Source organism: Bubalus bubalis, chromosome 23, assembly GCF_019923935.1.
Source record: "Bubalus bubalis isolate 160015118507 breed Murrah chromosome 23, NDDB_SH_1, whole genome shotgun sequence".
Classification (NCBI taxonomy): domain Eukaryota; kingdom Metazoa; phylum Chordata; class Mammalia; order Artiodactyla; family Bovidae; genus Bubalus; species Bubalus bubalis.
Genome location: NC_059179.1, coordinates 20,944,138 through 20,970,975, shown reverse-complemented (window position 1 = coordinate 20,970,975; position 26,838 = coordinate 20,944,138). Strand labels below are relative to the sequence as shown.

General features: G+C 41.4%; 1 protein-coding gene across 15 annotated transcripts in view; it reads right to left on the bottom strand.

The window, feature by feature from the left end:
* The window catches only part of ABCC2 (ATP binding cassette subfamily C member 2), a 79,609-nt gene extending 54,605 nt beyond the window's left edge, over positions 1-25,004 (bottom strand). The window contains exons 1-8 of one of the 15 annotated variants that reach the window (XM_044934893.1): positions 24,573-25,003; positions 23,901-23,995; positions 21,211-21,296; positions 20,887-21,072; positions 18,573-18,746; positions 2,526-2,651; positions 634-768; positions 319-426 (exon numbers count right to left, since the gene is read on the bottom strand). In XM_044934893.1, the coding sequence (XP_044790828.1) occupies positions 319-426; positions 634-768; positions 2,526-2,651; positions 18,573-18,746; positions 20,887-20,919 (576 nt within the window). In that variant the 5' untranslated portion in view covers positions 20,920-21,072; positions 21,211-21,296; positions 23,901-23,995; positions 24,573-25,003. Of the gene's footprint in view, positions 1-318; positions 427-633; positions 769-2,525; positions 2,652-18,572; positions 18,747-20,886; positions 21,297-23,900; positions 23,996-24,540 lie in introns of all 15 variants that reach the window. The other 14 variants (XM_044934897.1, XM_044934899.1, XM_044934898.1 and 11 more) reach the window with 14 other exon arrangements.
* Positions 25,005-26,838: the final 1,834 nt, after the last annotated feature.

The window sequence follows — 26,838 nt, the reverse complement described above, 5'->3', positions numbered from 1 at the left end:
GTGCTAGAAACTAGATATGACAATGAAGTGGCCTGTTCAACATGTTTGTTTGGTCACGCTAAGGTCACCAGTAGAATGATAACCAGACTTTTTGGCATAGATATATGAATTAACTGTCTGTGCTGAAGCTTGGTGGGTCAACATAAAAGTTAATGTTTCCAACTTCTAGTCACTTTGTGTGCTTATGTCACAAGATCGTCTGTATTACTGTATTCTGGGCTTGTGGGACCTTCATGAGACCTTGACATCTCAAAGTTACATTTGTCAAGATACCATCCAATTAAATAACATATGAGGTGGTCATATGTCAAGTCTCACTTTTGATGAGTCATCTTTTTCTGAAAATGCTGAAAGGATCAGGACCAGGATCTGGAATGAGTAGAAGATGAAGTACACGCAGGAGTAGGCCAGATTAGAACTGCTGTCCTATGGGGGAGAAAAAACAAAGAAAATGAGCCTTTTATCTGAATTAAATATAAATAGCCCCTATGTATCAATGCTCATGATTAAAGTCTGTTATCAAACCCCCTAAATACAATTCTACCCTGGAACTCAATTTGCCTGATGTCATTTACTACAACTTAGAAGCTGCCCAGGAGTACCTTCTAATGGCACCATCCCTCTCCTCCTTACCTTTAAGAGTGCCCGGATCAGAGTCTGAAGTTGGAAAGTGCCACAGAGTATTGAGAGAATCCAGAATAAGGACAGGTACCAAGAGTCCTTCTGCACACACCATCGCCTGCTGTGTTGGATCAGTAAAACCAGGACCTAGAGAGAAATTTACATCGTGTTTCGAAAAACAGTGTCACCATCCAAGGACACGAGGCAAGAGAGAAGTCAGAGAACAGGGGGAGAAACGGAGGCTGAAGGGGGAGACTGTTGTAGCTAATCTGATGCCAACTAGTCCATTTCCTCCCTGATACCACCCAACTTTCTCTTTCAGGACCCGGATGCTTTTTCTGGAATCCCCTTTCCCTATCCCATCTCTGATGCAAGGAACTGACTCATTGGAAAAGACCCTGATGCTGGGAAAGATTGAAGGTGGGGGGAGAAGGGGATGACAGAGGATGAGGTGGTTGGATGGCATCACCAACTCAGTGGACATGAATTTGAGTAAACTCTGGGAGTTGGTGATGGACAGGGAGGCCTGGCATGCTGCAGCCTATGGGGTTGCAAAGAGTCAGACACGACTGAGCAACTGAACTGAACTGAATCCCATCTCTATTTACCACATTTGGGTGGGGAGTCAGCCAAAAACACAGACGGTCACCTTCTAAATGGAGTAACTGTGGGAGCCAGAAAAATCTTTCCAAAGACCAAGAAAATAATTTTAGGCACTACAGCAATCAGATGGGGGAGGAACATTCTGAATAGGTGCAGGGTATCTATATCATGATATTTTCTAATAATATTAGACTAAGCAATTAGCAACAACAACAAAAAACTTTGCCTCACATTATTTCACTTAACAATAATGAATTAAATGTTGTTTTCCTAGACCCAGTACTGTGCTAAAAAACTGCCATTCTGAAAACAGAGGCATGAATTTGAGGCGTGTGTGAATTTCCATGGTATAAATACAAGTGTCATGGTGGATTTCAATCTCCAGCCTCATGTCACCAGACTTGGGGTTGGGAAGAGAAGCACAGTCACCTCTGTGAGTCCGTTCCAGTACATGCTGCCTAGACCTTTCTCTGTTTCAAAACAACAAAACAAAGTACCTACAGGGACCAGGCGCACCATGTTACCAAGTGAAGTGAGGTTGAAGGATCGTACTGAGCCTGGTCTAAACTGAGCGGCTGCTTCAGTCCTGGCTGACTTGCCCTGTGGGAATGTCGGCCCACAGTTGCCAGGCATTCTGATTTTTCAAGATAGTTTAGGAATCTGAACAATTATGTTATATCTTCCTCTTTAAAAATGATGATAATGGGAATTTCCTGGTGGTCCAGTAGTTAGGACTCAGCACTTTCACTGCTAGGGATCTGGGTTCCATCACTGGTTGGGGAACTAGAATCCCACAAGGCACATGGTGTGGCCAAATAAATAAATAAAACAAAATGATGGTAGTAAATTTAATAGTTTTCTCCAACACTGTACATCTCTCCCTCTCCCCGCCCCCAAAACCATGCCTGTAGGAAAGACATAAGTTTGTCAAATCTATACAAACAGCTCTAGACTCAGTGATCTGCTGATTAAGAGTCACCAATCAATTTAAAAATAATGTTTACAACATTTAGGAAATTATTTTACATCAAGAAACTTGGATTTCATCTGTGATCCTTAGATGGCAAGATATGAAGCCATAACGTATATATCTTAGTCATTAAAGCTAGTACTTACCCTAAGAAGAAAGCATTATAAACTCATGTTTAAAAGCAAATGAAAAGCTAAGATTTGTCTTACCCTATTACATAGGTCCTTTGAAAAAGGTAGATGAAATTGAACTTAATCTCATTCCACAAGAGCAAATTTCAGCTAGATGGCTATGAGAAGATAAACAGGGTAGAACTGATGATTAGCCTTACCCATGTGACCAGGTAGAGGATTGGATTGGTGTATCTAACAGCAGGAACCGCGGCTTGTCCAGTGTCTTCTGTGAGCGCAAGAACCAGATCTATGGCTGCCAGGATAAGAAGAAAGCCAACAATCACCTAAGAAGGCAAAAGACCACTGTTAGGAGGATATTCTTTAGAACACAATGGTTCCCAGTAATGGATGGCAAAAATGGTAGGCAGTGCAAGATATGGAAGCAGCCTAAGTGTCCATCACCAGATGAATGCATAAAGAAGTTGTGACTGATACACACACACACACACACACACACACACACACACACACACTAGAATACTACTCAGCCATTAAAAGAATGAAAATTTGCCCTTTTCAGCAAAGTGGATAGACTTGGCAAGGACCATGCTTAGTGAAATAAGTCAAAGAAATAGCTGTATGGTATCACTTATATGTGGAATCTAAAAAATACATCAAACTAGTGAATTTTTATATTACATTCTTTTCTGTTATCAAAAAAGAAGCAGACTCACAGATATAGAGAACAAATTACTGGTTACCAGTGGGGAGAGAGAAGAGGGGTAGGGAATTAAGAGGTACAAACTCTTGAGGTATAAAGTAAGCTACAAGGGTATATTATATAACACAGGGAATATGCCAATGTTTTATAACAATAAATGGGGTATAACCTTTAAAACTGTGAATCATATTGTACATCTATAATTTATATAACATTGTACATCAACTATAGCTCAATAAAAATGATAAACAGTGATTAAGATAACAAATATTTCTGTAATTAATACATAGAGTTCAAGCGAAGGGATAAAGTTCAAAGTATGCTATGATAAGTGTTAAGGAATGTTGAGTGTGACTTTTTTAAGATTCGTTTTTGGATGTGGCAGGTCTTAGTTGCAGCACTAGGTCTTCACTGCGGTGTGAGGGCTTCTCTCTAGTTGAGGTGTGTGGGCTCAGTAGTAGCAGCTCACAGGCTTAGTCACTCTGCTGTATGTGGGATCTTAGTTCCCTGACCAGGGATCAAACCCACATTCCATATATTGGAAGGAGGACTTTTATTATTTTATTTCTGGCTGTGCTGGGTTTTCCTTACTGCAGGCTTTCTCCAGTTGCGGCAAGTGGGGGCTGCTCACTGCAGTGGCTTCTCTTGCAGTGGAGCATGAGCTCTAGGGGCACAAGCTTCAGTGGTTACAGCACATGGGCTCAGTAGCTGTGATGCGCAGGCTTGGAAACTGTGGTGCGAGGACTTAGTTGCTCCTCAGCGTATAGAATCTCCCCAGACCAGGGATTGAGCCCATGTCTCTTGCCTTGGCAGGCAGATTATTTACCATTGAGTCACCAGGGAGGCCCCTGGAAGGAGAATTCTTAACCACCAGGGAAGTCTCAAGTGTGATGATTTTAAAATATGTCCACAAATTCCCTGGTACTCCTTCCTTCAAAAATCAGAGATTAGTTTCCCCTTCTCAGAGTTCAGAGTATGGGCTGAACTCTGACTTGCTTGTAATGAACAGAATATGGCAGAAGCGACAGTGTGTGACTTCCAAGACTAGGGCGTAGAAAACAATGTGGCTTCCTCTTTGTTTTCTTGCTCAGATCACTCGCCACAAGGGAAACTTCCAGCCCCATCGTGAGGACACTCAAGTAGCTCTTTGGAGAGCTCTACTTGGATAGGAACTGAGACCTCCTGCCAAAAGCCATGTGGGTGTGTCAATTCAGAAGCAGATCTTTCTAGCTCCAATCAAGCCTTCAGATGACCTTAGTCCCAGCCTGTGTATTAACTGCAGCCTCAAGACAGACACTGAACTCAGATAAGTGAAGTGAAGTTGCTCAGTCGTGTCCAACTCTTTGCAACCCCGTGGACTGTAATCTACCAGGCTCCTCCATCCATGGGATTTTTCAGGCAAGAATACTGGAGTGGGTTGCCATTTCCTTCTCCAGGAGATCTTCCCCACCCAGGGATCAAACCTGGGTCTCCCACATTGTAGACAGACGCTTTACCATCTGAGCCACTCCCAAATCCTTGACCCATGAAAACTGTGAAGTTAAGAAAAAGGTGTTTATTCTTAAGCTGCTTAGTTTGGGGGTAATTTATTGCTTAGTAATAGGTAACTAATAAAATAGAGTTAAAAAGGGAATTCCTCCACCCCAACTGGGATGGCACTATTCCCTTTCCTAGGTCAATATCCCCAGCTTTCTCATATAAACTTTGAAGTTAATGATTGCAACCATGTCAATATTTGTCTTATGAGGTCATAAGACATGATACATGTTGTTCTAAAGAACTACGGCCCACCCATCAGAAGGGAAAATTATTACCTCCATTGAGGAGGTCCACCAGTATCTTACTCCTCAAAATGAACTTCTTTAGTATCAGCTCCCCATCTTCATCACTTCCTTTTCCCACCCATCTGTGCATACTCATTCCATAAGCCTCATTCATCCAGAACAGTTCAGCTCAGGCAACGATATCACCCCCTACCTCTTCGCCCCCCCCCCCTTTTTTTTTTGAGCTGCCCTGCACAGCAGGCAAGATCTTAGCTCCCAGACCAGGGATCCAATCCACATCCCCCTGCAGGGCTAGCACAGAGTTCTGACCACTGGACCAAGGAAGTCCCTGGGCCCTTTATAATGAAACCAAGCCAAGAAGAAGACAAAAGCACCTTTAATAGGACAAGTGCTATTACTTAGCAAGGTACAGAGTCAAAGACATGTTTATAAGGGGAATACATCTTTCTTAAGCATATTCTGCTTTCCTCACTGGAGACTGTAAAGATTTTGGGGGGAAAAATCATAGCTTTTTAAACAATAATTTATGTTTGCCTTTAGGTAAATTAGGAGATAAAACAGTGTAAGCTAGAGCTAAAGCACTCACCCTTGAGGATGCCTGGATAAAGAGACTACAAACCAGCAGACCACTCCCCAGGCTGCGGAAAAGGAAGAAACCTTTGCCACAGGCTTACATATATTAAATTCATACAAATTGATTAGAAAGACACTGAGCAGTCCATATCAAAAAGGACTGATTTACATTATCAAACATTCCTATAGGACTTCCCTGGTGGCTCAGTGGATAAAAATGCAGGGGACATGGGTTTGATCCATGGTCTGGGAAGATTGCACATACCAGAGAGCAACTAAGTCATAGCTTCTGAGCCCACCTTCTATTTCCCAAGAGCTGCAACACCTGAACCCAAATGCCTAGAGCCCATGCCTTGCACCAAGAGAAGCCACAACAATGAGAAACCCACGCACCACAACTAGAGAGTGGCCCTCGCTCTCCACAACTAGAGAAAGCCCACACACAGTAACCAAGACTCAACACAACCAAAAAAAAAAATTCTACAAAGCAATTGAGTCCACGTACTTTTTTTAAGTCCACATACTTTTAACCCAGTAATTTTATTTCTAGGAGTTTATCCTATAGACACACTCATTGCAGCATTGCTTTTGATGGCAGATAGTTAGAAACTGCTTGGATTTCTATCAAGCAGAGGATGTAAATTATGCTATATCCAAATAACAGCATCTCAAGTGATCATTAAAAAGAAAGAAGCAGGGGCTTCCCTGGTGCCTCAGTAGTAAAGAATCCCCTTTCCAATGCAGGAGACATGGGTTAGATCCAGGGAGATCCCACTTGCCATGGAACAAAGTCCATGCACCACAACCATTGAGTCTGTGCTCTATAGTTTGGGAACTGTAACTACTGAGCCCATGTGCTGCAGCTGCTGAAGTCTGTGCACCTGAGAGCCCATGCTCTGCAGCGAGAGAAGCCACTGCAATGAGAAGCCCACGCACAGCAATGGAGAGTAGCCTGGCTCTCTGCAACTGGAGAAAAGCCCACGCAGCAGCAAAGATCCAACAGAGCCACAGAGAAAAGAAAGCAGCAGATCTTAAGTGCTAAAATGGGAGGACCTCCAAGACACAGAAGGATGTATATAAGACCAGTACTAACATTTGTGTAGAAAAGTATACATCGGCAGGTATTTATAAAAGCATAGGTTATCTCTGAGAGTATACAAGGAACCGGTATCAATGGTTGCCACCTCAGACAGAAATGAATGACAAGGAGTATCATGTATCCTTTTGCAGCTTTTGAATTTTGTAACCCTCTGCAAATTATCTGTTCAAAAGATAAAAAGTAAATGAATACTCTCATTTTTTAAAAAATGAGCAAGTTACCTGAACTGACGTGAACAGACAATTTAAAAATAAAGTACAACTACAAATTGACACTTGCCATCTACCTTTGCAAGGATTAAATCATATACTGCTTCAGCTGCTGACTTTTAACACCCCCTGAAAGGAGTTCTTGGTGGAGAGCAGAAATGAGGCACTCTGTGCTCAGGGTGGTGGTGGTGGTGGTGGGGAACCAGTGGAAACTATCTTCAGATACATATTTTTAGGAGCTGAATTTTATGAACCCTAATTCTTGTATCTTCTCATATCTAGAAAAGCACTAAAATCTTCATGGAGACATCTGCTCCTCATGACTAGAATAAACCTTCTGCAAAAAATATGTGCTTGATTGCATGCACTCCCACTTCACCAGAGTCGCATATATACTGACATTCCCCCCTAATTCTTTGGAGCAGTTTCTCAGAGATATCTGAGATGTTGTCTTCCAGGCTATAGTCCTCATTCTGCCCCAAATAAAACAACTCACAACTCTCACATTATGCATTTTTTAAAAGTTGTATTCTTAACCATTTTTTAAAAATCACATTATTACAGCAATGCAAAATAAAACAATAGGATGTCATTTTTGCTTATAAAATTAAAAATGTTACTCAGTGCTAGCAAAAGTACAGAGCTAAGCACTTTAACACACTTCCATGGTGAGATTATAATGTGATAAAAAACCTTCCTAAATTAAAAAAATTTTCCATTATGTTTCAAAAGTTTTAAGTTGCTTGTATACGTTGATATAGTAGTTCTACTTCTGGGAATCTATTCTGAGGAAATAATCTGAATTGCAGGCAAATATTTAAGTGCAAGAATGTTAACTGAAGTCTCTTTCTTTATAGTGAAGAATTTATAAAACCTAAAATAACCCAAAACAGTGGTGGAAGGGTTTGTTGTATTGATCTGAAAGAAGTGCCAGATAATTCTCCAGCAAAAATCAATTTATTCAACAGAGGATTGCATTCTGAGGTCTGAAACCATGGCAAGCCATATGCAAGTGCCCCTCTGACATAGGAAGGAGAACACTTTCATAAAGAGGAAAAGGAAACTGGAAGGGCTACAGTACACAAGGAAGCCACGGTTTTTCTTTGGCTGAGTCCTTGCCTACAAAGAAGAGGCTTTCTTCTTCCTTGTTGGGCTCTGCTACAGTTATAGTGGGTGAGAACTCCCTCTTCTTGTTTTCCACCTACTTAACTGAGGCTTATGATTATTATTTCCTTTTTACAGTTGAGAGAAGATACTACTATGAAGAGTTGTTAAAGTAAGTTATGGAATACTCATGTGATAAGCTATTTTTTAGTCATCAAAACTATGTTGAAAAATTATGTTTTAAGAATAATGTTGATAACACTAGACAATGCTTTCAGGGAAGAATCTGTCTCAATACAGGAGACCTGGGTTCAATCCCTGGATTGGGAAGATTCCCCTAGAGAAGGAAATGCCCACCCACACCAGTATTCTGGCCTGGAGAATTCCATGGACAGAGGAGCATGGCGAGCCCCATGGGGTTGCAAAGGAGTTGGACACAACTGAAGTGATTTAACACTCAGGTGCAAAAAAGTAGACCATAACATTGCATTCAATGAATTCAATTATGTTTTTTAAGTACGCACAGAAAAAGACAGGAGTTTCCAGTTCAAGATATCAGGTTTATAAAAATACATTTCACTATACAGTAGGTGCAGACAAATACTGTTTGATTCCACTTATACGAGGTACCTAGAATAGTCAGATTCATAGAGTCAGAAAGTATTTGGCCAACCCAATACATTGGTGGAGAAGGCAATGGCAACCCACTCCAGTACTCTTGCCTGGAAAATCCCATGGACGGCGGAGCCTGGTAGGCTACTATCCAGGGGGTCGCAAAGAGTCAGACACGACTGAGCGAAGGGAAAAAGAAGATACATTGGTAGGTGCCAGGGGCAGGAGGGAGTATGAGGAGAGGTCATGGGAACTTAGTGTTTAGTGGGGACAGAGTCTCAGTTTAGGAAAGTGAAAAATGTTGCAGATGGATGATGGAAAGAGTCACACTTAGTACCACTGTACAGTTAACTCTGGTTAAAATAGTATGTTTTATATTATGTGAATTTTACCACAATAAAAAGCATTTAAAAAAAATCAGGTTTAGTATACTTGTTTCCCAGCCTTTCCTATCCCACTGAAATGATAATAGAGAAGTGCCCAAGAAATAAATCCATAGTAGTACTGAGACTATGAATGGAAGATGGTGAGTGAGCTTGGTAAACCAGGTAGTTTTAGAAAACAAAAATCAAACGTGTCAATAGCATCAGGTAAAAGAGCAAACTGTGGTCTAAAATATACACAAGAAAAAGCAGTGGAAGGGGGCCTGAGACCGACATCGCTGGTTGCTATGCTCGTGTCTTCCGTCTGCCCCCCAGTTTCTCTCTCCAGCGTTGTGCGTTAGAGCCTGGAGTTACGTAACAGCTCACTGCTAAGCCCCAGGTCTCTTTGTAAATACAACCTCCTCTCACCATTTTACTTTGCCTCAGCCATCTGCCTCCTGCGAGGACCCTGACTGGTAGAGGTGCCTCCTCAAAGCCATTTTCTTCCTAACAGAACCCCCACTTTTATAAAATCAGAACCCTAGTCAGGGGATTCATAGTCATAGGCTTGGGTAGAAACCGCACCTATCTCCAACCCTATGAAGTGAATTAAAACCAATCCTGGTGATCCTGTTCCTCTGGCCTGGGACTGCTTTTGCCACAAACATGTGACACAATTCTGGCCAAAGAGAAGTTGAGGGGCAGCTTGTGGGGACTGTCTTGTGTGAGCTTCTGAAAAAGGTTCCCCTCACTGATCAAAGTGATACATAGATCCAGAATATGTAAAGAACTTTTTATAACAGCAAAAAGATACAAATAACCCAATTTAAAAATGCATAAAGGGTTTATGCAAAGAATACATTTTTCCAAAGACGGTATACAAATGGCCAAAAAGCAGATGAAAAAAAATGCTCAACGTCATTAATCACTTGGGAAATGAAAATCAAAACCACAATGAGATACCACTTCACACCTACTAGGATAGTAGATATATTATATTCTCCATCAAAAGATGAATAGCAAGTACTGGTGTGGACGAGTGTTAGAGCCCATATTGTACACCTGAAAATAATACAACATTATAAATCAGCTATGCTCCAATTTTTTTTTTTTTTTTTTGCTGGCAGGAATGTAAAAGGGTATAGCCACTTTGAAAACATTTGTCAGTTCCTCAAGATATTAGACATGGATTTACCATATGACTCAGCAATTCTACTGCTAAGCATATACATACTCAAGAAAACTGAAAACCTATGTCCACCCGAAAACTGGTACACAAACATTCCTAACAGCATTTTTCAAACAGACAAAAACTGGAAAAAACTCAAATACTCATCAACTGATAAATGGATAAACAAGATGTCAAATCTGTACAATCATGTAGTCTGTAGCCATAAAAAGGAATGAAGTACTGATACATGCTACAACACAAACGAGCCCCTTGAAAACATGATGCTAAGTGAAAGAAGCCAGACACAAAAGGACAAATATTGTATGACTGCATTTGTATGTGAAGGCTGCTACAGTCATCCTGCAATCACGTGCTGGCTTGGTAACTGGCTTGATTTGCTGAGGTTATCGGAGAATGCAATGGCACCCCACTCCAGTACTTTTGCCTGGAAAATCCCATGGATGGAGGAGCCTGGAAGGCTGCAGTCTGTAGGGTCGCTGAGAGTCGGACATGACTGAGCGACTTCAATTTCACTTTTCACTTTCCTGCATTGGAGAAGGAAATGGCAACCCACTCCGGTGTTCTTGCCTGGAGAATGCCAGGGACGGGGAAGCGTGGTGGGCTGCCATCTATGGGATCGCACAGAGTTGGACGCGACTGAAGTGACTTAGCAATAGCAATCAGAAAAAAAGATGAAAATAATCAACCTGTTGATACCGTTGAATTGCTATATTAACAAATCCAGGAGGTGCACTGGACTTCCTGTTTTATAAGATAATAAAATGTGTTACTTAGGCCAATAGGCATAACTTGCAAGAGAGAGTCTTGACTTACTATAAATCTATTCTTTCTAGTCCACCCTGGCAGAGTTAGAATGGAAAACAGGACAGAAGTGAGTCTCCATTAATGTTGTGTGAACTGGTACAGTTATGTCAGCCACTTTATGCTCTCACCCACCCCCAAACCATCAGGCAAATCCATAGACAACTATATTCCACCAGCACCCTTAAGCTGGCTAAAACAGAAGTATTTGCTAAAGAAATTGAATCCTTCTGGGAGGACGATAGGGCAGGTAATGGTGCTCCAGAGTAAATGCATCTTCACTCGGCAGTCAGAGGTGGAGAGGTACCGCCTAGCATCCTGCTCTGGAGGGAAGCCAGTGAGTACAGACAGTCGTCCAGGACTCAGAGCTCACAGGCAGTCCTCCCATCAAGAAGAGGCCGCCTGGGGAAGTGGATCTAGATATTGCCAGGAAACCTACTGCAGCCACACATTCATTGACTTAGTCCCCTATTTATAAGTGCAAACAGAACACCAATAACCACCGAAAGTTGAGAAAAATCAGTACTAGTGAAGAAGATAGCCAAGATACTGAAACAGAGCAACTGATTCTGAGACGGAACAAACAGAAATTAAGTGAAGAGAATTTCAAATTATTTTAAAATTAATGTCCTGTAAGAGACTTGAGAAGACATCCACGAATTTGTTGCTGTCAGAAAAAGGTATATTCAGGGGACTTCCCCGGTGGTCCAGTGATTAGGCCTCTGTGCTTCCACTGCAGGGAGCACAGGTTCAATCCCTACTCAAGGAGCTAAGAACTCACAGGCCACCCTGCTTGGCCAATTTTTTTTTTTTTCTTGTTCAGGAATTAAGAATGTGATTCTCAGGAATCAAACCCATTATTGCTAAAATAAAGGCACTTTAGGATGATTAAAAGAAAAAATTTAGGAAAATCTCTCAGAACACAGGGCAAAAGAGAAAAAGAAATTCTGAAAAGAAGTTGAGGACTTCCCTGGTGGTCCAGGGGTGGGGAGTCTGCCTGCTAATGCAAGGGACATGGGTTTGATCCCTGGTCTGGGGAGATTCCACATACCATGGGGCAATTAAGCCCACACACTGCAACTACTGAAGCCCAGACGTCCTAGAGCCTGTGCTCTGCAACAAGAGAAGCCACAGCAGTGAGAAGCCCGACACTGCAACTAGACAATAGCCCCCTCCTCGCTGCAACCAGAGAAAGCCCATGAACAGCAACGAAAACCCAGAGCAGCCAAAAATAAGAATTTTTTAAAGTATCTTAAAAAAAAAGTTGAGAAGGAGGATCAACTCAAGGAGTCCAATATCTAAAAGAAGTTCTACAGATATGGAATTTTAAAATTAGAGGAAAAAAATGAAAAGATTAATATATAAAAATTTCCCAGAGATAAGAAAGACATGAATCTTTAGATTAACAGTGTAGAATCCATTGAATGAAAAAAGGCCCATGTAAACATGCTCATGAAATTTCAGGACATTAAGAATAAAGAGGATAAAAGTTTCTAGAGAGGATAACAAGGAATGAGAAGAATTCTAACTTGGTAGCACAAGATTTGAGGAACGACAGAGCAACATCTTTAGAGTTGAAAAAAAATGTTTCAACCTAGCATTCCATATCCAGATCAACATTTTCAGAAAGCAGGGACCCAAAGACTTTTATTTATTATTGTTTTTTTCTGAAAATTTTATATGAGGCTGTTCTCCAGGAAATTTGGAGGCACTAATTTTCTTGTCTTACACAAAGGGGCTCAAGTGGAAAATACAATGAAGCATGGTGACTATAGGTAAACAATACTGTACTGCATATTTGAAGTGGCTAAGAAAGTAGATTCTGAAAGTTCTCATTACAAGAAAAAAATTTTTGCAACTATGTATGGTGATGGATGTTAACTAGACTTACTAGATCATTTCAAACTTATGTGGTACACCTAAAACTAATACTGTTATATGTCAATTGTGCCTCAGTTTTTAAAAAGACTATAATGGGGAGGGAGGAGGGAAGAGGGTTCAGGATGGGGAACACATGTATACCTGTGGCGGATTCATTTTGATATTTGGCAAATCTAATACAGTTATGTAAAGTTTAAAAATAAAATAAAATTAAAAAAAAAAAGAAGAAGAAGAAAGAAAAAAATAAATAAAAAGACTATAAACTGAAAAAAAATCTCATTTGATTTCCAAAATTTATCTTCTAACCACAAGTTTATTATACACAGCACTGCAATTATGGTCAAAACATTGTATTACATACTTCAAAGTTGCTAAGAGACTAGATCTTAAATGTTCTCTGTCTCTCACACATACATACAAAAGATAATTTTGTGACATGATAGAAGTGTTAGTTAGCCAAGGATATGGTGGTAATCATATTGCAAAATATATAAATGTATCAAATCAATACATTGTGCACCTTCAACTTATACAATGTTATACCTCAATTAAGAAAGAAGAAAGGAAGAACTAGAGTCTAAAATTGATGGGGAAAAAAGGGCATGGGGAGGGGAGTTCCTTGGCGGTCCAGTGGTTAGGATTCTGGGCTTTCACTGCCATGGCCCTGATTCAATCCCTGGTTGGGAAACTAAGATCCTGCAGGCTGCATGGCATGGCCAATTAAATTAAATTGATGGCAGATTTTTAGGTATAACCTACAGAAGAACAGAAAGCTGGTTTTAGAAAAGGCAGAGGAACCAGAGATCAAATTGCCAACATCCACTGGATCATGGAAAAGACAAGAGAGTTCCAGAAAAGCATCCATTTCTGCTTTATTGACTATGCCAAAGCCTTTGACTGTGTGGATCACAATCAACTGTGGAAAATTCTGAAAGAGATGGGAATACCAGACCACCTGATCTGCCTCTTGAGAAATCTGTATGCAGGTCAGGAAGCAACAGTTAGAACTGGATATGGAACAACAGACTGGTTCCAAATAGGAAAAGGAGTTCGTCAAGGCTGTATATTGCCACCCTGTTTAACTTCTATGCAGAGTACATCATGAGAAACGCTGGACTGGAAGAAACACAAGCTGGAATCAAGATTGCCGGGAGAAATAACAATAACCTCAGATATGCAGATGACACCACCCTTATGGCAGAAAGTGAAGAGGAACTCAAAAGCCTCTTGATGAAAGTGAAAGTGGAGAGTGAAAAAGTTGGCTTAAAGCTCAACATTCAGAAAATGAAGAACATGGCATCCGGACCCATCACTTCATGGGAAACAGATGGGAAAACAGTGGAAACAGTGTCAGACTTTATTTTTCTGGGCTCCAAAATCACTACAGATGGTGACTGCAGCCATGAAATTAAAAGACGCTTATTCCTTGGAAGGAAAGTTATGACCAACCTAGATAGCATATTCAAAAGCAGAGACATTACTTTGCCAACAAAGGTTCATCTAGTTAAGGCTATGGTTTTCCCTGTGGTAATGTATGGATGTGAGAGTTGGACTGTGAAGAAGGCTGAGCACCGAAGAATTTATGCTTTTGAACTGTGGTGTTGGTGAAGACTCTTGAGAGTCCCTTGGACTGCAAGGAGATGCAACCAGTCCATTCTGAAGGAGATCAGCCCTGGGATTTCTTTGGAAGGAATGATGCTAAAGCTGAAACTCCAGTACTTTGGCCATCTCATGGGAAGAGTTGACTCATTAGAAAAGACTCTGATGCTGGGAGGGATTGGGGCAGGAGAAGAAGGGGACTACAGAGGATAAGATGGCTGGATGGCATCACTGACTCGATGGATGTGAGTCTGAGTGAACTCCGGGAGTTGGTGATGGACAGGGAGGCCTGGCGTTCTGCGATTCATGGGGTCTCAAAGAGTCGGACACGACTGAGCAACTGATCTGATCTGATCTGATCTGATCTGAGAGAAAGAGGAAGAGAGGCAAAGGAAGCTAGGGAGTTGGGTCAATGAATAAATTCCTTGTCTTTTATAGAGGACATAAATAGATCTTTATTGAAGTTGGTGGATCAAGAAACACAGAATGAAAATGTTATTTGCAGGTACAGAGGTAGCCATCAAAATAATTTGAAATGGCAGCCTCTGGAGAATAAAACTAGAAGGTAGAGGGTTGAGGAAGTGATTTTTTCATTTGTCTTTATTTAGTTTTTTAAAGAGAGTAAAAGGAAACATCCCAAAAGGTTAAAAACAGAAGTATAGAGTGACAACAATTATCCATGATTTCATCCTCTATTTCCCTAGAGTCAACAAAATTTCTACAATAATCACATAATCAAGCTTTCTACAGAAATGCATTGTTTATCATCAGAAACAATTTTTAATCCCATTCAAGGGAACATTATGGTTGTTTAATTATTGCTGTAGTTGTTCAGTCACTGAACTGTATCTGACTCTGTGACCCCATGGACTGTAGCCCACCAGGCTCCTGTGTCCATGGGATTTCCCAGGCAAGAACACTGGAGTGAGTTGCCATTTCCTTTTCCAGGGGATCTTTCCAACCCAGGGATCGAACCTGCGTCTTTTGCATTGCAGGCAGACTCTTTACTGCTGAGCCACGAGAGAAGTCCTGTTTAATGATTACCAAGTCCTTAAATAGGCTTTGCACTCGATCTCTGAATCACTGGAGGAGCTTCAAGTGCACATGGAGTTTACTGAACTCAACTTCCTAAAGGGACACAACCTCATTGATATTATATTAAAAAAAGTGGTTTGGCTATATTTAATATCTTTCCACCTCTGCACAGTCTTCCTTTCCCCAGGGCTTTATGAAAGCACTCTGATTGAACCTCTGATCTATTACATAGGGTGTCTATTTTCATCACTTCTCTGGCAGACAAATGTATAACTTCAGTTTCAACATTTTCAGGAACTATATCCCCCAGCAGACCATTCTACTATCAGACAGTTATTACTATTAGAAAGTTCTTCCACCTTTGTAATGGTCTTTCCAACTGAACTTATTTAAAACCCTCTCAAAGAAAAGTCAACTGATAAAGCTGTCTCAAATTTAAGTTCTTAACTTTTGATACAGCTGAATGGAAAATAATTTCTATATCTTTGATTTTCTTTAAACTTATATAAGAATAAAGGATAAAAAGCTAAATCATCCACACAAAAAAAGAAAAAGTTCTGTATGTTTAGCTAAAGTTAGCTCCCTTGGAACAACCTACACCAACTTAATCTTACTGACTGACACTTTCAGAATGAGCCAGACAATCTCCTATGTTAAACTTCTACAAATACTTGAAGATGACTTCCATATCTCACTGACTCAACAATAAGCCCATTTTTGCTGCATATCTGACCTCAGCCCATTTCATAACCTCTAGAACAAAACTCCTTTTTTGTTCCCCTAGGACTTAATATGAGCTCATTCACTCATTCATTTTTAATTCAATTCATGAAATCACCTGCTGGGCACAGGGTCCCTTTAGCAAAGGGTGCACCTTTGAACAAACTGGTAGTCTCTCATCAGGTTAGTCAAACAAATTGACTTAGTCCAGATAAGATAAACCCTGCACTAATGACCAAACAACAATAACAATTTAAGAGAGTCAGAGGGGACTTCCCTGGCAGTCTAGTGGTTAAGATTCCATGTTTCCAATGAAAGAGATGTGGGTTCAATTCCTGGTGGGGGAACTAACATCCCTCAATCCCTGGTTAGGGAACAAGATCCCACATACCAAGCAATGTAGTGAAATACTTTTTTTAAAAAAAGAGAGGAAGAGAGTCAGAGAGGAACAGCCCAAAGGCAAGTAGAATAGGAAGTGAAGATATGAAGTCAAGCTGAGGATTGAGCCAAGAAGAAGGTGAATTTCATAGAAGTAGTGAATTTTTATTTTCTGAGGAGTTATACTTTGGACTGTTTCAGAGGAATCTTGAAATTTTTAACAGGAAGCTAATGTGTACCTTTCACTCAGGGTGGAGGACAAAAAAAGCATAAATTATAAGCTATGAGCAAGGGTGAGTGGATCATTAGTTATAGAAATTAAAAAAAAACAAATACACTGCTTTTATTTTTATCTATTGAGTTTTATCTAGAGGTTTGTGTTATCAAAGTTAAAATGTGATATAGTCATATAATGGAATATCATGGTTAAGCCTTGAACAACATGTGTGAACCTGGAAAACCTTATAACAAGTAAAAGAAGCCGCTCAATCATATATTATAGGATTTCAATCATATGAAATGTTTAGAGCAGGGAAACTGCAGAGACAAAGAGTAGATTATTGGTTCCTTAGGTCTAGGGGAGATGGGGAGATATGGGTTAATGAATAAAGGATTTGTTTTTGAGGGGAAATGTTCTAAAATTGACTGTGGTGATGGCTTACACAGATCATGACAATACTAAAAAAAATTGTATTTAAACAGGTAAAATTGTATTATAAGATATGTGAGTTATTTCTCAATAAAGTTTTTTAAAGTTAATAGCTATAAGAAATGGGATACTGACTTACTGATTATCCAACCTTTGCTTAGAAGCTCCAGAAAATGACAGAAGCTCTTTAACTTGACTGACTAGCCAGAAGCTCTGTCTCATCCCCAAGGTACTGAAGCGTGATGTTTGATATTCAGAGTGACCCACTCTTGATCCCATTCCTAGAATGGATTTATACCAGCATTCAGCAAATGCCATGCCAAGTGCTCGGCCCTGTGCCAGGCACTCAGCTCTATGAGGGAGACAGCGGCCCTGCTCCAAGTCCTCCCAGAAGATCCAGAGTACACAAGGCCCGCCACCACCTCAGAGTGTCTGTGCAAAGTCAACTTCCTCTGGACAAATTTCTTCCTGCCTTCTTTTTAGGCTGCAACAACCTGGGTTCATTGATCTGTATGCTCGTAGAACACCAAATCTAATTTGTCTGTCTAAAATCCTATTTAATAATCAGGACAAGATAGAAAAAACCCTAGTGAAAAGCAGCAGGTCATAGTTACTAAGAGGGAGCTTTACAAGCTCAGTTGAGGATCTCTCCATTCCCACAGGTTCTTCTCTGCATTAATCAGTGCAGCCGGCTGGGAGGCACCTACCCCCCTTCCTCCTGGGCTTTCTCCTGCAGCCCTTTCCGTTATTTCCCTGCTCAGGCAGGTCACAGTGAGCACATACCCATCCTTCCTCTATGGTGAGCGACCACCCAGACCCAGGGTTGACTCTGGGGGGAACGGAAGCCCTATTTCAGATCCAAGTCTGGGGAGAAGAATGATGTTCGGATTGCCTGAGTGGTGCAGACACTTTTCTTAGTTCATTTTTACCTCATGGTAGATGCCAACTGAATTACAGTCTCCTGATTAATTAGAACAGCTTGAAGATACATTCATGCACTTCCCAGGTGGCGCTAGTGGTAAAGAATCTGCCTGCCAATTCAGGAGACACTAGAGATGTGGGTTCAATCCCTGGGTCAGGAAGATCAGTTGGAGGAGAAAATGGCAACCCACTCCAGTGATATTGTCTGGAAAATTCCATGGACAGAGGAGCCTGGCTGGCTATAGTCCATGGGGTCACAAAGAATTGGATACAACTGAGCACGCACACATGCAGCAAAGAGATAATCCAGTGTTTGCTTCTCTAATGCTGAAAAGACAGCTATTCAACTGACTGATTACTCATCGTTGGTGTTTCTGGAGTCCAATATCCATAAGACTTCAGAGTCATTCTTACGCAAAAATCAAAGTAATCTTAACTAGGGAATATGGCAGGGGTGAGTGAGGCACAGGGCAGGTGTAAGCAGGAGCCTCCAGAGCACGGCTCTACCTGAGACAGCAGAACCTGGGAAAACTGGCACAGACAGGGAAGAAGACACTTGAACCACCGAGAAATGTTCTCTATTGCATACTACAAAATTCGTTTGAAAATAGTAGAGTTCCCTTACCTGCTTGGCAAGGTAGAGTTTGGTTATAGAAGATTTCTTGGTCCTGGATCTATATACATGGAGAAGCTGCCAAGGGGCCAGGAGCCAAAGGAAGCCCAAGGGAATCCACACCAGAACAGTCTGCTCAAAACAAAGCGGCAGGTCCACCTCCGGGCTATCCAACAACGAGGAATTCTGGGGGATCAAAATGGAGTGACTGTTGGATATATGCATTTTTGAAGAGAGAATACCAACCCCCAGCCCACTACCACCCCTACCCTCACTTCCAAACGGTTCTAACTCAGTTCTATATCCCTATTTAGCCTGACCCTTCAACCAGCTGTATTTTCCTATCCAACTCCATTGATATAAACATCACCATTTAATGCCGGTTGGCGACTTTTCTGACCAAACGATGCAAACCTCTAAAAACCTTTCTTTCTGCGATTCTAAGTGAATTTCTCCACCAGCAGTACAGATTTAATTTCACTACATCTGCCAAGTTGTGGGAAGAAGAGGGACCATTCCACAATCCAAAGAGGAGAATAATCCTAGGATATAAAAACTTATTCTAGTTTTTAGCACTGACCGAACTCACAGGCAAACACCAAACCTGCAGGCAGCAGAGTGCTTAGTTACACTAGGGCAATTAATCTCCTACGGCCCCAAGGGCTTAAGTTGGAACCTGAAGGGGCCTTAGGCTAAGGAGCAGCAGCAGCACATTGGAGGGAAGGCTTATTCCCACCAAGTTTCCTACTAGACTTTGCATCCTGCGATAAAGAGAAGTGTCTTGGGAGGTGAAGGTGGGGGCACCAGTTCTTGTATCTGAGCCATGTAAGGGTAGATCTTTCTCTTCTTGCAAACATTTTTTGCTTTGTACAGCTGTTTGCACACTCTTTAAAGATTGAGGTTCCCTGACCAAGATGATCTGTCAAATGATTCTCAGAACTCTCTTGAGATGACTTGGTGCGATCCTGGGGCACGGTAAGCCCCCCTTTCCTGTGCTGTATACGATACTGTGCAGGGCCCGGTGGGGTTCCTGGGCACAAAGCCTTATAGGAAACAGCCTTCATTCAGCCTCCAGAAACTTCCTTGAGTTCCAATGGGCAGATTCAAGCAGTTTTTAATTAGGGAAGGAAGGGGATGCGAGATAAGAGGGAAAACAAACTGGTCAAGCTCAGTCTAGGGGCAAGGTCCTTGCTTCCCCATCAACAGATACACACAACAATATCTTTGAGCTATTTTGCAGATACTGAAACCCCCTCCAGGTGGGAGAAGTTAATGATTTAAGATAGCAAGCTGCCCACAAGCACGCAGACCCCAGGCCAGCTGGAAACAATGCTTTTTCTACTTTCCTCACCACTCACCCATCAGGAGAATGTCCAGGAGCTGGTCACATCCTCTTTGAACAATTACTATAAAACTTTTCACTATCTTCTGCAAGGTGGGACGCATGATTTTGAGAGCAAGAGCCCACTGTGGCCCCCTTTGCCTGGCAAAGAAATAAAGCTATTCTTTTCTACTTCACCCAGAACTCTGTCTCTGAGATTCAGTTTGGCACTGGTGGACAGAGAAGCTGAGCTTTCAGCATCATCCACGTCTGGGCCTCGAGCACCTTGGGGCCCAATTTCTTTCTAGGATGGGAAGTGCTGTCCATGTGCTCTGCTATCTCATTCCGCTCTCCTTGTAAAATTATCTAACTTTAGAATGTGAAAGAATTACCAAGATGGTTAAGCTAATTTAACAAGCACTCCAGTTGATTCTGATGCTAGGAGTCTGCCAACCAGGCTTTCTCAAAATCCCTAAATTTCTGTTTCACTAAACCATGTGGTACTGTTGCTCACCCTGTCTTGAATTCTCTGCTCTAACGGTTCGAAAATTGTCTCAGTGCTCTTCATGCCCAAATTTGCATCCCTAGCCTCAACTTGTAGTCCATCTCACTAATTGGCAGTTTCTTTAGAACATATCAGTATCATTTCAACATCAACATTTCTCAATAAAACTCAAACATAGATCATCTCTTCCTCCTAATCCACAAACAATTCCTCCTAAGATTAATGAAATTGGAAGCTTTTTCCATATTTCTCTTTAGAGAAGGCAATTTCACAGCTACCTATTCTGAGAGTCTTGGATGCGATAAACGTATCTTAGAAAAATAAATACATTATCTCACCCACATAGAATATGATTTATCTTTAACAAACAAAAAAAAACCCTGAGCTTTAGACAAACTGCATATCTAACTTTTCTAGTTCTTATTAGTGGTCAGTGTAGGCTAATCTGCTACTTATTCTGAGCTGAGAAGAGTCAGTGAGAATAAGTGTGATTTACTTACCCAAAAAGTAGAGTTGCAGAAAGTATCCAGCATGATTCCTAGATCACTTCTGGGATGAAGACTGTTGTATGACTGTGCTGTTTCTTATTTATTCTTTTCCTCAGAGAAGGTAGAAGGCCAGTTTCAAGAGGTTCTTTATCTCCTATTCTGATGTTCCAACAAACAGCAGGTCTTCTGACCTTTTAACTCAACAATTTAATCGTTAACCTTGCTCAGATGTGTATTCATATTACCCAGTAGATAGACATGTGACTAAAAAGCCCCAGGGACAGGTAGACACACCTGTTTCCAAAGTACCAGAAGCCTCTATAGATGGGTTTATACCTGAAAGGAACCACTGAAAGATGTCAGTAGAGCTGGCTGACAAATCAGGAGTGGAGGAGAGTTTCCTTCTCCTGAGGACACATGACCTAAAAAAAGAAGCATTGACAGAAAGGCATGTGCCCCTAAATGTGCCGTTTCACTTCTGCCTTGAGGTCTTAGAGTTTATAGAAGTGTGAAATATCCTACTTCTCTGCATTTTCAATTAAGAACATAGAATTTAAAACATGGTTAAAAATAGTGTAAGGGCTTGCCTGGTGGTCCATGGTTAAGAGTCACCTTGCAATGTAGGGGATACCAGTTCAATCCCTGGTCTGGGAAGATCCCAGAGCTACAGAGCAACTGAGCCCATGTGCCACAACTACTGAGCCCAAGTTCCAGACCCTGTGCACTGCAGCTACTGAAGCCCACATGCCTGGAGTCCATGCTCCTCAAGAGAAGCCACTGCAATGAGAAGCCCACCCACCACAAGGAAGAACAGCCCCTGCTAACTGCAACTATATATAGCCCATGCGCAGCTACTAAGACCCAACGTAGTCAGAAAAAAAACAACTAAAAAGGTGTAAACTTTGCTTGAAAAGTCAGGTTATAAAATAGCAAATCCAACTGTGAATCTACATATGATTTATGCATCCATGCAATAAAATGTTCTGGGTGATTTTATTTTCCTTTTTGCTTGTATTTTCTGATGTTTACATAATTGTCAGGATTTATTTATGTAATAATATCTTTAAAGCAAATTTTTTTGTGTTGTGGTAAAAAACGTGTAATGTAAAATTTACCATCTTAACCATTTCTATGTTGAAGCTGAAATTCCAATACTTCAGCCACTTGATGTGAAGAGCTGACTCATTTGAAAAGACCCTGATGCTGGGAAAGATTGAAGGCAGGAGGAGAAGGGGATGACAGAGGATGAGATGGTTGGATGGCATCACCGACTCAATGGACATGAGTTTGGGTAAACTCTGGGAGTTGGTGATGGACAGGGAGGCCTGGCATGCTGCAGTCCATGGGGTCGCAAAGAGTCAGACATGACTGAGCGACTGAACTGAACTGAACCACTTCTAAGTGTTTCTAGACTGAAACTCCTTGGACATTCCCCATTATCTGCTTTCCCTAGTAAGGCAAATGTTCTTTCAAAAATTAGGACATTCTACAATAATGGCAGCCAGACATGCTTACCAACATATTAAAGTGCAAACACCATCATTGGGAGGATTAAGTGGAACCATTTTGGTAGTCAACACAAGAAAGCCCTTTGTTCTGTGGTTATATACAGACTATCAACAGAGACTAACAAAAGAATAATGTCTACTTTAATGTACACATACATATGTGTATAATTTATACTATATTTTAATGATTGGCCTAAGGTTAAATATAATTTGGTTATTCTAATTCACAAATGATAAAAATATTTGCCACTAGTACCAGTGGATGTGTTCTGAACTATTAACACCTGAACGATGTATATATTTTATTCAAAGTCATTTAGTTATCTTCTGAGAAGATAGCTGTGAGATGAACTTCCACACTTTTCTCTGTGTCTATAACAACAGAAAATGATTTAGGTCTTGGAATGAGATCAGATCCAGGATCAGATAAAGGCATGACATTAGCATAGTGGTTTTTGGCACAGCTCTCTGACCATACTAACAGAAACAAGCTGGAAAGATGACATCATTATATAGATTTTTAAAAAACTCACCAGTGAGGATACAAAGAAATCTACATGAACCAAACAAGAGATTGCTTTAACCCATGGGACAAATCAATCTGACCCCTATATTTTTGTCTGGCTCTGGAGCTGAGACTGATTTTTACATTTTTAATTATAAAATGTGAAAAAGACTCTTCAATATGAGCAGCCTTTCAATAAGAGCTACTTAATTCAGGGATTTCCTTGGTGGTCCAGTGATTAAGACTCTGCTCCCAGTGCAGGGAACCTGGGTTCCATACCCGGTCAGGCAACTAGATCGATCCTACATGCCACAACTGAGATTTCTCATGCCAAAGCTAAAAGATTCCCTCATGCAGCAACAAAGATCCTGTGTGCTGCAACTAAGACCCAGCACAGCCAAATTAAAGAAGAAAAAAAAAAGACTGCTCAGTTTTGCCTCTTGGGTCACAAAGCTCCAATAGTTACTATTTGACCCTTTAATGAAAAGTTTGCCAACAAAACCTCGGAAACAAGACCTTTATGACACAGAAGAGAGCCACAGCAGCTGTCCTCGCTGCTGAAATGCAGCAGAGAGGTGAAGTCTACCATAACGGGGGTTGAGGATAAATCAATCTGTTTTCTAACAGACTTTTCTAGGTCTTTCGTGGGGCTGACAGAGGAGCCCAAGAAAGAGTGAAACAGGAGAGAAGGGGGCAGGGCACAACCCTTCAAGAATGACACAGTTGAAGATAAACTGGTTAGAACTGATCAGGTCCAAGACGGCAGAAGATTCAACTTCCATTAGACCTTAAGCCTCATTATACCCTCACTGTAATATATCAGCATGCTAAATAACATGCCCACAGGTGCCATGACAGTACAAAGGCCAACCATAAAAGCCCAAAAGCGTTTTCCCAGTTCCTGGAAATCCTTGCCCCTTCCCCAAAATAGTTGGAAAAATCTTCCCACTCATTAACCTATGAAATTACCCAGACTGTAAAAACTAACCACCCCATATTTCAGGGTCTCTCACCTTTTGAGATGAACAGCATTCTGTCTGCGGAGTATGTATCTCCAAGTAAACCCACATTTTACCTATCACTTTGCCTCTCACTGAATTCCTCCGTGCTGAAACAAAGAGAACCTGAGCTTCATTAAGTCCTGAGACCAGGTGTGCGATATCAATTAAAAGACAGTGGATTCGAGTCCTAGCCCCTGGGTTCAAGTCCCAACCTCGGTTTTGGCTGGGTTCGAGTCCCATCTGAGTTGTGCGGTTTCAAGACTGCACAGTCCCCAACTCTTTGCCACACCAGTCTTACCAAGTGCCGAGAACAGTACAACAAAATGGAAGGAGGCAGTTAGGAGAGCTGAGAGTGAACACTGAGGTTTTCTAAGCTTTCACCTACAGAAAGTTAAGGCAGATGCAGAAGAGCTGAGAGAACCCCTCTAGTGCAATTCCACCTTCATGGGATGTCAGATCACCCCACCCAGCCATCCTTGGAAAGGACAAGTGGGGGCTGGAGGGGTAGGAGCAGGCAGCAGGGCAGAATATGTTCTAAGAAAATAGAAAGTAGGAAGCAGTGATGAGAGTAAATCACCCAGAAAGCTTTATCGACTTTCCCACCTGAGTTCTATTATCAGAGCCCAAGAGAAGTACATGCCTGAAAACAAACCTCATTCCAACGGAGTGAGGTCCACAGCTCACCTTTCCTGGCTCTTCGGGTGAGTGGTATAAACAGTATTGAGCTTTTTGGCTCTCACTAGCCAAGTGGCTTTTCGGATTTTTGTTTATCAAATTAGTCTTCTCCTCTGGTACCAGCAATGTGGGATTTTGGATGTCTGACCATTCATCAGTGGCAATTTCTGCCAAGTGGCATTCGACAGGGATCCATTTTGTGGCTGTTAGCAGATAACAGGAAATCTGTGTTTGTTAGCCTTGTGTATTTGCTTTTGTCTGTTATAATTCTGGCATTTCTGCTACCGAACCAAACTTGGGTCCGCTGGCCTGTGCACAGTAAAGCCGGTCTACTGAGCTGGTTGTGCTGAAGAAAGGTGCAGCACTTACTGCAGGCCGTCAAGCAAGGAACCCAGGGGAAGTACCACTCAAAACAAAAGAACTCATCCCTAGGCGCCAGCAAAGCATTTTAAAAAGTGACCTGAGGGAGGGGCATCCTGGGTAGGCAATCAGCTCATGCACAACTCTCTGATTGGTTGATGGCGAGGTAACAGGGCGGTGTTAAGACTTCAGGAGGTTTGGGAGCTATGTGCTCATGATCATCAAGTAGTTAATCTCTTCCATGTTGTGGTGATTTTCAGTTCAGTTGCTCAGTCGTGTCTGACTCTTTGCAACCCCATGGGCTGCAGCACACCAGGCTTCCCTGTCCATCACCAACTCCCAAAGCTTGCTCAAACTCATGTCCATCGAGTCAGTGATGCCATCCAACCATCTCATCTTCTGTCGTCCCTTTCTTCTCCTGCCTTCAATCTTTCCCAGCATCACGGTCTTTTCCAATGAGTCAGTTCTTCGCATCAGGTGGCCAAAGTATTGGAGTTTCAGCATCAGTCGTTCCAATGAATATTCAGGACTGATTTCCTTTAGGATTGACTGGTTTGATCTCCTTGCAGTCCAAGGAACTCTCAAGAGTCTTCTCCAACTTAGCATCTGTGAAACGACTCAGGAAAAGTGCATCAGATACTAGTATCTGGGTACTTCAGCAGAGGATACGAGGGAGGGGTCTGTTCCAGAAAGGCCCTATACGGTCCTGCTGGGTTACATTTCCTGGCATTTAAAACTGTATGTTTCAGAAGTTGTTATCATCATGTGCTTCTGATCAGAGTTATAGTACATTGTATATACTGCATATATACCAATGTGCAATTCTAAGGCTCAGAGCCTTCTTCCTTCCTCTAAACCATTAGCTTTTTTCATGTTTACCCATTAGTTGTCAACATTTGCAAAATCAAATTCCTTTACCAGGGATGATAAAAAAAAAATGCATAAACCTCTGTAGGAAATTCTGGCTTTAATAAAGGATAGTATCTGCTTCCCTGGTGGTCCAGTGGTAAAGAATCTGCCTGTGAATGAAGGAGATGCAGGTTTGATCCCTGGGTCAGAAAGATCACCTGCAGAAGGAAATAGCAACCCACTCCAGTAATGCTTGCCTGGGAAATCCCATGGACAGAGGAATCTGGAGGGCTAGGGTCCATGGGATTGCAAAAGAGTGGGACACGACTGAGTGACTAAATGACAATGAAGGACAATACCCAAGGAGCTTTAAAACGGAAAGCAAAAACCTCCAGCATACAGGGGTCAGCTTTCCTTGGCCAGCATACTAAAGCTTCTAAATTAACACAGAATTCCAATTTGCACCCCTTCAGAACTCTAAGGCAAAAGAAGAAACTGTTATTAAAAGTTAGACAATTAAAACATTTAAATGATCCATTACATAAATCAAGATTTATAAGTTGCCAAACTCTAAGCAAGTTTTATTCTTTTAAAAATTTGATTGAAAAGCAACACCATTGTTGCAGATCTAACAAAAGACCTAAGTTATTCTCTGATAATGATGTTAGACCTCTATTTCTCAAGTGAATGGAGGAGGATTTATTTACTGAGTTTGGCTAGCAAGTAAGTTGTGAGAGCAAATTAGCTATGCTTGGTAATATTCATCGGGCTTTAAAAGAAGACCTGATGAGTGGTATGGTGTGAACAAGATCATTTTCTAAAAATAAAATGAAAACTCTCATGCTATCTATTGCAAGTAAGAGGAATCAAAGGTGACTAACATAAATTATAATCATGCTTTAAAATCTCAACTAAAAAAAATGCACAACGCGAGGGTTACAAGTTAAGTTTTATTTGGGGCAATGTGAGAACTGCAGCCCAGGGAACAGCACCTCAGATAGCTCTGAGAAACTGTTCCAAAGAGGTAGGGGAAAAGACAGTATATATGCGATGCTGGCAAAGGGAG